The 10,955-nt window shown below is 56.3% G+C and overlaps 1 protein-coding gene across 5 annotated transcripts in view; it reads right to left on the bottom strand.

Moving 5' to 3' along the window:
* AJAP1 (adherens junctions associated protein 1) overlaps nucleotides 1-10,955 on the bottom strand; it is a 190,571-nt gene that overhangs the window by 72,004 nt on the left and 107,612 nt on the right. For all 5 annotated transcript variants that reach the window (XM_027580002.2, XM_027579966.2, XM_027579981.2 and 2 more), the window contains exons 3-5: nucleotides 9,761-9,848; nucleotides 7,376-7,618; nucleotides 5,561-5,692 (exon numbers count right to left, since the gene is read on the bottom strand). In XM_027580002.2, the coding sequence (XP_027435803.1) occupies nucleotides 5,620-5,692; nucleotides 7,376-7,618; nucleotides 9,761-9,848 (404 nt within the window). In that variant the 3' untranslated portion in view covers nucleotides 5,561-5,619. The remainder of the gene's footprint in view (nucleotides 1-5,560; nucleotides 5,693-7,375; nucleotides 7,619-9,760; nucleotides 9,849-10,955) is intronic.

The raw sequence follows: 10,955 nt of genomic DNA, 5'->3' as shown, positions 1-10,955 counted from the left end.
GAGGCGGGAGGCTGCTCGGCACCGTCTGCACCAGGAGCTTCAGCTCGGACATCCTCTTCCACTTGGGCTGGGCGTGGAAGAGAATGTTTCCTCTCCGGGAGCCCTCCTGGTCTGGACCACACAACAAGGCAGGGCCCCTGGCTGCCGCCTCACCTTAACTTCTACCTCAGTATGACACATTTGAGCAACCCCAGGAGGCCTAAAATGGAACATCTACTCATCTCCCGAGGGACTGCACGCTCTGCTGTGGGCAGGGTGTCATCTCGTGTGAAGAAATAGGACTTCTCGTCAGGTGGGTGCTGGACCACCCTCGGCAGCTTCACTCCCAAGGTGCCCTGCCCCTGCTCACCTCCGCTTTCTAGGATGGGGTGGGGGTGGTTTAAAAAACGACGCCATTAAAGAGGAGAGTAATGTCCCTCCTATATGTCTGCCCTCATTCTAATTTTTGGAAAGCTAAAAAATGTGGAGACAAATGCTCCATGACTCCACTCATACGAGGAGTCAAGTGCAGAGAGCCTGAGAGGAGAAGGGGGCTCCAGGGGCTGGGGGAGGGGGTCAGAGGGGGTCGGTGTTTCATGGGGGCAGAGTTCCAGTTCGGGATGATGTGGAGGTTCTGGAGAGAGGTGGTGGTGAGGGATGCACGACGTTGTCAATGTGCCTGATGCCACAGAACTGCACTGTTAAAAACAGTGGAAATGGTCCATTCTGTGTCAGGTACACGTTACCGCAACTTTAAATTTAAAAAAATATATACATCAAAAAAAATATGGGCACACGAAAGACTGTGCCTGGTGACCGCGGGCCTAGGTCTGGCGGCCTGGGACCCTCTCTGGTTTGAGCAGCGCCCCCTCCTCGCTGGCATGAGGGTCCTGGGTTGGAGCACCTGTCAGACGGCTGTCCCCTCACGAGGGGAGGTTTCCTGCAAGGACCGCTGCAGGGCTGCCGTCAGGTCCTTTATTCTGACGGTAACCAGACCGATGGGGGTGATAGGTGCCGCCTCGTCGCTTCCCCCGTGCCCGCCATTGCGTGGGGGGTCTTCCGTATGGAGTTTATGTGGCCACTGTCCCACCTCACGTCTTCAGTGCTTCTGACCCCGGACAAGGTCCTGCCTCCTCGTTCCGTGTTCTTCGAGTGCTTGCAGACGGTCACCTCCCTGGGGAGGCCTTCCTGGACAGCCCCTCCTCTCCCAAATGCCATCTCTAGTTCATCTTTGTCTATTCGAGCTCGCTCTTGTGGGACTTTGCAGGTTCAGGACGAGCCACGTGGGCTCTCCTGAGTGTGTGCACGCCATGTGTCATTGCAGGTGTCACGGGGTGCCTGCTAGGTCCACCGAGGCTCCAGCTCTGTGCCTGGCCCGGAGTGGACCATCAGTCCTGGACGCAGCTCAGGGAAGAGACATCTGTGTGGGAGTAGCCTCGTCCTTGGCCCCGAGACTCATGACCTTCAGGTGCTGCCTGCAGGTGGGTTCTGACTACTGCATCCGAGGACACACGGAGGGGCCCTTGTGCTGCCGGGGATGGAGACTCTTCCAAACCTACCGGCGTCTGTCTCAGGACGAGAGAGGCAGAGAGAGAGGGGCAGAGAGATGGCTCCACTCTGTGCCCTGCATTCCACCTGAGCAGCGATGTTGGCTTCCTGCAGAGGTGGATGGGTTCCCTGCAAAGGGTTCCGGCAAGGGCGGCATCACCCCGTCAGGCCGGGAGAAGGGGCGTGAGGCTGCCCGCGGCCACCTTCCACGTCTGCCCCACGTTCCTGCTGCTGGCACTCAGCTCACGGGAATGCTTCGGCTTTCTGTTCCCAAGGCTCGGTGTGTGACCCTCTCAGCTGGGCACTAACCCTGAGAGGGACCTGAGAGGGCCGTGCATCCCAGGCCAATGGGAAAGACAGCCAAGGAGCATGCCCCTCCACGTCCTGGCTGGAGACACATGGCAAGGGCATCCACACCTGGTTCCCCGCCAGAAAGGGAAGCAGCGTGTTGCAAAGTGATCTGAGAGATTGGGACCTGGGATGAATTCTGACTTTGGAGAAACTAGTGCCCTCTGCTGCCTGGAAGGAGATTCTGAGCTTTGCCTGGCCCCACCAGCGGCAGACCACAGGGCAGGCCCAGGCTCAGAGATCAGTGTCTGCTTTTGCAAAACAAGGAACGGACCGTGGCAAGAGCACCCCAGAGCCAGTGGCTGCTAGTCAATTTCTCCGCTGCTGCGTCCTGAAAGGGGTACTTTGCCCCCAAGTTTGCCTTGCTGCTGGTGCTTGGCTAAAACAGACCAGTTTGCAGCGCGGTCTGCATGTTGCTTTGAAAACAGTGTTCCTCTGAATTGCAAAAGCTGGGTATTCCGTTAATGTATTTTTTTTTTTTTTTTTTTAGAACAAAGCGGGAAGGCTCAGGTGCATTTCTCGGTTTTTATTAGTTATGTCTTCAGTGTGTTTTTGAAAATAATAATAATACATGATTTATTTCTTACTGGCTTCAGATGCGAGAACTTTTATTACTTTTCGGGCTCTCTTGGGAATAAAATGGCCTTGGCAAATGCAAAGATCTGAACACTAATGAGGTTTTCTGAAGTTTACTTGTTATATGAAAAATGACAGGAAATTAGCCCAAGAGCCAAGGGCAGGCGTGTGTCCTTGGCCCCTTTCCTCAGTGGGCGGGGAGGTCAGGACAACTGGGTGCCACCGTGGAGGTGGTCTGAGGCAGGAACTTGCCGGAATCGACTATAGAGGCCGAATCAGGGAGACAGGGTGAACATCTGCCCAGACGCGGGTGCCTGTGTCTGGGACAACCCGCCCGCAGGGCAGCGAATTTGGCCACTTTTGGGTCCCACGTGTGCATGGGGGTTAGCACGAGTGGACAAGACGGTGCGGTAACAAACTGCTCTGTCATCATTACAAATGCATTTGGAGAGGCTCAGCAACTATGGCAAGAGAGAAATATCTCCACCAGCTCTTAAACCTTAATTAAATGTTTTAGTATTAATTGCTATTTATTTAAGGGACAGTAAGTACCTTAGTAAATCTGAGCGATCTTCCTGGCCATTCTCCGCTCGATGCTCAGGTCCAGGCATTAAGTGCAAGAATCAGGGATACTTAGAATCCAAATACTTTCCTCCCAGTGAGTGATAAACGGTCTGTCTGGCACGTGGTGAAGGAATCTTTAAGCATTTATCAAAGGCTAACAAGACTGTTTGCGGAGCCCTCCTGGTCTGCGTCTGCGGGAATAGGCGCCAGGTGTGGCGGCTACGCATGGCCGGACTCAGAGGAGGTCCTGTCTCGGCTCTTCTCACCTCCCCAGACGGCCTGCCTGGGGTCCACAGTGAGCGGGTCAAGCTCTTCGGACACAGATGTGTCCCTTCCTGCGAATGGAGGTGGTCCTGAGATAGTTCCTAGGCAGGTGGGGCTCCAGACACCCTGAGAGGAATGTGGTCCAGGCAGAGCCCACCTGGGAGTGGCAGACGGGCTGAGCCCACCAACAGCTTGTGGGGGTCCTCTGATACCCTGAGTTGCCAGAAGAGAGAACTGAGACAGAAAAGCTTTCTGGAGCACAGGAATCCATAAAAGCACTTTTCTACTATTTTTTTTTGAGTCAGGGCTGCGACTCCTGGTTCCAATGTGGGTGAGGAGGCTGGTGGCTCAGGCTGTCGGGCGCTCAGGAGCTGCTCTCCCATCTGCAGAGCCGAGCTGAATGTCCCAGGACGCCAGTTTGCTGGAAAGCCCACCTCCAGCTGCACCGACTCTCCTCCCACTTGGGGCCGGGCTGGGGGTGGCACAGGGGACAGCGCACGGGGGGGGGGCTGCAACCGGGAAAGAGCCAGGCCGCCTTGGGCAACCTGACCCCAGGCGCGTCACTTAACTGCTTCGTGCCTCAGCTTCCCCTCTGTAAAGTGGCATTTCTGGGGGGACACTATGAGTCCCTGGATGTCAAGAGTGCCCCATTACTGTCCCCCTGAAAGTCCACCTCAGGGGACCTGCCCTCCAGCCCCCGCTGGTGGCGGGGGAGCTCCCTGCAGTGAAGAGCATGCCCACCTCCAGGCTGTGAGCCTTCAGCTCTTGAAGGAAGGGAGCAGAACCCTTGACGTGCAGGGCCAGATCGATGTCTTATGTTTTTATGCATCTTTAAAATCCTAACAGGGATACTGGCGACCACTGGGCCATCCTGCAGAGGGTTCACCAGGCAGGCGGGAACTCCGCTGCTAATAAGCAGCTCCCTGTTGCTAGCCTGGTTGGAACTCCAAAGGGAGCTCTGTCCCTGGCCTTAATGAGGTGAGTCCCATTGAGGCAGACAAAGGGACCAGGTTCTGAGGGATGGGCCATGCAGGCACATCTGGCCCTTGAATGGTCGGGGACAGAGTGTGACTTACCTAACTTGCCTGCACAGTCTCAACAAAGGCCTTTTGTGGGGGTAGGGAGGAGAGCTTTCCATTCTTGTCTAATCACATTTCTTTGCCCGATGGCTGAATATCATGCTAAGCAAGCAGGTCATTTTGGCTGCAGGACAGGAAGCGAGGGCCGGAGATTTGATTTGGAGCAAACACTTGATTCATTAGGGCTGGATTAGGACCGACCCATTCACTCCTATTTCTGAAAGCTGTGGGTTCCTCCAGCCCCTGGTTTTGTGCTGCGAGCCGAGCCCCCCAAGGGGCACACGGACGCCCCCAGGAAACACCTCCCACCCACTCTGACAATGATTCCTGCCTCAGAAGGTGGGCAGAAGGAAGAAGCAAGTATTTTCAAAAATCAACAACCCAAACTAGAAGCTGGGTTCCCTACTCAGGGAAGGGATCTGATGTCACAGAGTATCTGTGTTTGAGAAAAAAATGAGGATCCTTAGAAAACCCAACATCAAAAAGAAAAACGACCAAAAAGCCCAAAGTCCAGGTTGCATCTATTGACTGTGTGTAGACAATGTGCAGTCATGGGGGCAAAATGCACTTTCTCCCCCAGCAGCCTGAGTGTTCGGGAGACTCGGTGCAGAAGAAAGCAATTTACCCTTAGCATTAAAGTTAGTATCACTGAAAGCAAACCAAATGTTCCTATTCAGCAGAGCGTGGAAAATTCATCCTGTTTTGGTGCTGGTCCCTGGCTTCAAATTAGTAGATGTCTCAACTCTTTGCTTCCTTCTTTTATCTTTTACCTTCTTATCTCTTATTTTTATATTCCAAAATTGTGTTTTAATTCTGCTTCGAGCCCTCTCTCCCCCCGCTGCCCCCGCCCCCGATGTAGAGACATCCGATGCAGGTGTGATGCCTGCCCGTGTAGCCGCTGCCCTGGTCCCTGTCTGTCGAGAGGCCAGGTTTCCCTGCCGGCTGGGGCCTTCCCTGGGGCTGGGACGGCGCTGCCACTCCTGGGTGTCCGTCCCTCCCTCCACGGGGGCATTTCTAACAAGTGCAGCAGAGAGACCACAAGCCCAGCGCTCCTGTCTCGCATTCGGGATGGCAACGCCCTTGGAATTCCACCTGCCATGTCTAGAAGGGCTCCCAGCTGTCCCAGAGTGGAGGCAGGGGTGGGGAAGGTGAGGCAAAGGGGGGAAAAAATCGATCGATGTCCAAAAAAAAGAGGTACGTACCATAAAACAGACACATGGCGTCTGCCCTGCCCCCAGGAGGTAAACAAGACTTCGGCCAGTCAGCAGGAGATTTCAAACCATTTCTCAGACACAAAGGCCACAGGAATAAGATGCCGATCAGAAGGAGAGGGTCTGCAGCGAGCAGAAAAACGGGCTTGCGTGCGCTCGTACAGAACACCGGACGAGCAGGCCGCCTGAGGCCTACTGCCGGAAATTGGCTTCTTGAGTCGAAAAGAACGCAGAAAGGTAATGCTCAGCTGGGACCCACTGGCCTTCGGCAGGAAGGGGGCCCCCTCTCCCTGTGGCCAGCTAACATTCACGTCCACCCTGGAAGGCCCTGGAGGACACAGAGCCTGAAGGAGCCGTGTACAGAAGACATTTTAGCTTTTAGTTTTTTAATTTGCGGGATAAGCCCAAAGCTTGGGGTCTCCCCCTCCAAGGGCAAAGAGTCCACCCACTTTACTGCACATGATGGAGTGGGCAGGGCCTGACTCCTGAAATGGGTCTTCTGTTATTTGTCACCTTTGAGACCTAAGTTACCATTTCCAAAGGCCAGGGAGAGCCAACAGAGCATTGCCTTAGGCCAAAAAGCAAGAACCTGTTCCATCCAATGCCTCCGAGCCAGGGCTCAGTGTGCCCACCTTGCAGCTGCGCCCACCTTGCACGTGGACAGGGCAGGGCCAAAGGGGGACCAGTGGGGACGGTGATGGTCACTTGGCAAGCCACCCCCCGCTCCCCAAACTGAAACACTCGTTGGCCAGCACTCATATCCAAACCAACACACATGCGTTCAGTGAAATGGTCTGAAAATCCTCTTGCCAATTCTTTGTGAACTAGGCCTTCTGGAAGGCTGTGATGCAACTGAGGAGCTCCCCAAATGTCGCTGAGTCAAAGCAGCGTGGGCTGCAAGGACAGTCCTGAGGCCCCTGTTCTCCACTCTCCTGGGCTGGGAAGGGAGCATCCCAGGGAATATCGTGGAGTCCAACACAGAGATGCAAGAGGAGGAGCTTAAGGAAGTTCTCCCCGTTCTCACAGCCAGGATGAGGACCCGTTAACTACGAGCAGCACAGCTAAATGTCACCCCGAGTCTCCTCGACCTGGGTTCTGGAAGGAACGCTTTCGGGCCCCTTGGGCGTTCACAGCTACTCCTGCCGCTGACAGTGGGTCCCTCGGGTCCTCCTGGTTTCCTACTCATTTCTTCCTAAGATGTTTAAGTGGTTGGAGAATTTTTTTTTTTTTAATTTACAAAATGATGCATATGTGCATGCTCACTTAAAAAAAATAGCTTATTGATATTTTAATCTAATTCCGGATAAACCCTCGGAAGCTGACTCGAGGGTTTCTTAAATGTTCCCAGGGATGGTTTTAGGGTCATGTCTTCTTGGAAGGATTACCCATGATTAATAAAAAAGAGCATTGAATAACCAGGAGTCTGGCTGGTATTTGATATTTTTGCAAGATGCAATGCTGACATTTTATTGATGGGCGTTCAGAGAGACTTGACGGGGAGTGTGTGGATATCAGGAGACCCGGTGCCACAAAGCCGGCCAGGATGCCTGCTCAGCCCCCAGCACATGGCATCCAGGGTGGGGAGGGCCTTCTGCCCATCTGCAAGGGTGCGGTCCAGAAGCGAGCAGGGCTGCTGCTGGGTTCTGTCTCTGGGTGGTGAAACACCTCCTTCCGTCTAGCCCGCCCCTCCCGTTTCCCCAGACCAGCTGCGTGCATTTGCTCGGCCCCCCAAAGACACGTGCAGGGTGCCCCCTCCCCAGGTCGACGATGCTGTGGTGGCAGGGCCTGGCCCAGGCCTGAGCTTACCGGTTCCCGTTAAACGTGGATTTGTACTCGGCTGTCGGGTGCAGCGTCTCGTCGGTGTACACGGGCACGGACGCCCGGACACACTCGTGGGAGCACTGGAGGGTCTCATTATAGGCTGTGAATATGTCCAGGCTGCTGGGCACCCGGGCAGGGGTGAAGTCCGTCAGGTTCTGGCAGCTCTCCTCCTGCTGGTTGATCTTCCGCTGGTGGCTCTTCCGACGCGTGTTCCCGCTTTGGGCACAGCTGGAAGACAGAGGAGTCGGGGTGGGGGTGCGGCGGGCAGATGCCGAAAGCCAGCCTCAGACTACGGAGCCTTAGCCTCCGGGCATGAATTATCCGTCATTTAATATTAGATGGTAATTCCCAGCCTCTTCAGAAAGATCAGCCACAATCAAACAATCAGCTCACTCTCTCTCTCTTTTTTTTTTGTTAATAAAATTTGAATTTTAAATGTGGCCATTACTGCAGGGCAGATTATGAGATCAGTTTCTGAGCTGCGTTCTTCCAGAGCTGAGGCCTTGTCTGGCTGAAGGGTGGCAGCCAGGCAGGGGTGCCGACTCGGTTTCCCCATGAAGGGTTGAGTACGGGTGCGGCTGGTCTGGTGGCTCATTCTGGAAGGGACTCTGTAACCATCTGTGGGGAGAATTATTAAGTGGGGAGCCCTGCACCCTCAGCCCTGCCCCTGCCCATACTCCCAAGGCGGAAATGAACGTGGATCGTCCATTCTTCACGGGTACCGGGTCTGTGGAGAGAACTCTCCTGAATGCCCCATGGGTCCTGCCCCGTCCCTCTGGACCCCGGGGCCTTCCCAGCGCCAAGGATGGACACGGGAGTCCCACCCTTGTCAGCCAAGCGGTTTGGGGGAGCAGACCATCGGTGACCTCTCCCAGGCACTTCTGGCAAGTCACGAGAAGGATGAGTGGAAGTCCCATCCCCATGGGGGAGGGCAGCTAGGAGGAAATCTGGGGAGCCCCCAGTCTGCGGAACCAGTTCCCCTTCTCCCCCTCCCTGCTGTGCTCAGAGCCAACGCGGAAGGAAGTGGCTGTGAGGGTGAGGGTCCGTGAGCCCATCTTCCTGTAAGTCACCAACATGCCCTGCCTCATCTTTCCAGTGAGGGGAGCCCTGGCTCCTGGCGGAGAAGCCCCACCCCATAAACAAAGGGGGGAAGATAAATGCAAACCCAGGGGAGTCCCCTCGAGGTCATGGAACCCCCTCGTCCACTGCCTGGGTTGTCCTCCCCGGAAGAGCTCTCTGAGGCTTCGCTGCAAACCCAAATGTGGGGAACCGAGAGGCCACCACCTCCTCCGTCTCCTGTGGGGGCCGTCAAGATGGTCAGTGGAATTTGTCCAGCCGCAAATCCATGTGGTCCTGGGCTCCAGACCAGGACCAGCCCCTGCCCAAGATGCCCTGTGGCGAGCCGAGGGTCGTCCTCATCACCTGTCACAGAAAACGCCCTGGGTCTCGGGTCTGCTGGCTTTCGGGAGGCCTCGCTGGTTTGCTGTGAGGTCCCACCCTGGCACCTCGGCTAACCCTGGAGACTGGCTTTCTCTCGGATTTCTGTTGTCTAGACCCTCAGGAGAAGCTGCTACCCATCAGCCCCATTTGACTTCCTGTCACCACCAGCCGGCAACAGGGGCACCGCTTGGGTGTATTACCCTACAAGGGAGTTCGAGCTTTGATGCTAAAAGGCGACACATTTGCTGGAGGAGGGGCTGCAGGCCGATGGGGCCTGGGAGGTGTGTGTGCAGCAGGGTCACCCAGCAGTGCCCCGGTTTTCCCAGGGGTGTAGCAGGTGTGTTCACCTAGCAAGGCCAACCTCAAAGTAGGCCAATTTCCAGGAGGAAATAGGCAAAAACAGGCTGCCTGGAGCAAAGCAATAACCTAGTTCAGCAGACACAGAGCGGCCACAAGAGGAAGGAAGGATTCAAAGCGGTGGGCGGAGCACAGCCCCTGGACGGCCAGGGGCAGCGAGGGGTGGGCGCAAACCTGCCCGGGCTGCTGGAGTGCTGGGTGGGCGGCATCGAAAGGCACACCTGAATGCAGACACAGGCTTCGGAAACCCCAACACCTGCTGCCTGAGAAACTGTCATGGAGGCCGGGCTCACTTGCATTCTGCAGAGAAAGCCACGGTCGGGGCGCGCCCCCCCCAAGGGCAGTATCAGGGAGAGCGGTGCCTGTGGCTGGCCAAGCTGCCGTGGGGCTGAAGGTGAGCAGGCTGCCATCAAGGCCAAGAGCTGCACCCGATTCTCTGGCCCAAATGAGAGAAACAATGCTCTGGGATGCGATGTGGGACCGGGTCTGAAAAGTAGGAAACCCTCTGTGCACACTTCCCGGGGGGACCCCCACAGCCCCCATGTCCAGGCCAGAGGGGCCGAGGAGCCTTACCAGTTTTTTAAGACAAGAGTTGTAATCAGAGCAGCTATGACCATGATGAGGGAGACAGTGATGGTGATAATCTGATGAACAGCCAGACCTGGAAGAGAGGAAGGGGGGGAGGGCAGCCATGAGACCCGGGCATGAGACAGAGGAGCCCAGGAAGGGCGGGGCCTGCTCCTGTCAACTCGGGTCTCTCCTTCCCCACGGCAGGGGCTGGGCACCAGGGCTGTGGTCACCTGGAGTCCAGGAAGGGAGGCCCCAGCCCCGGCATCTCTTGGCTCCCCAGCTGTGACCTGGCCCACACGGGCAGCTGTGTCCTTTCTTGCACCTGTCAAGCTCCTCACCTGGCCCAGGTGAGCTCTGGCTGAGGCACGCCCCCCAGGACCTGTCACTCTTCCTTTGCCTCCTCCCACCTGGGTAAGTTCTCGATTCTGAGCACAGGCCTTTGAGTGGGAGCAGGTCTGGCCTGACACAGGAGGGGCCGAGGCAGCCCAGGACTTGTTGGGAAGGTAGGGGACAGTGAACATGGGTTGACCTCCTGGCAGACTCAGGGGTTACCTGGATCACTGGGGAGTATCTTCCTCTTTCCAGAGTCCTCTCCAAGATGCTCACTGCCTGATGAGGTTCCAGGAATAAAAGACCCAGGCCTAGCAGCTGATGCTTCCCCAAAGCCCAGAAAAGGATCTGCAGTCTGGCCTCGCTGCCCTGTGCCCTGCTGTGTGTGTGCATGGGGTAGGAGGGTGCGGGGCGTAAGGAGTGGAAACAGCAAGTCAGGGACAGAAGCGGGGCAGCCTGAGCCCCACCTGAGAGCTGTCTGCTGACCCCCGACAGAGATAGCAGAGGACAGGGATTCCCTCCTATACCGTCCCTCTGTTCCCCACTCCCTGTACCACCTTCCACTAACCACGGATGCAGGGGATGGGCGGCGAAGCTATGTTCCTCCTGACAACACATCTGTCACATCCTTCCTGGAACACGGACACTGGGGGCATGCCCAGCAGATGCCACTGGTCCATAAAAGCCACCTGCAAAGGCCCTGTCCTCCTCTGATCAGGAAGAACCCTACCCGAGGAGCTGGGCCACAGAGGTCTTGGGGGCTCTGCAGTGAGCCCTGCAGGGGGCAGCACCTCGTCCCACTGAAGTGCTAATTCCCCCTGTTCTTGCACCTGGGAGGTGTTAAGCACTTGCCTCTCTCCACTCCAGA

This window comes from Zalophus californianus, chromosome 4 (assembly GCF_009762305.2).
Source record: "Zalophus californianus isolate mZalCal1 chromosome 4, mZalCal1.pri.v2, whole genome shotgun sequence".
NCBI lineage: Eukaryota > Metazoa > Chordata > Mammalia > Carnivora > Otariidae > Zalophus > Zalophus californianus.
The sequence above is the reverse complement of the archived record's forward strand: the minus strand, read 5'-3'. Positions and strand labels throughout refer to the sequence as shown.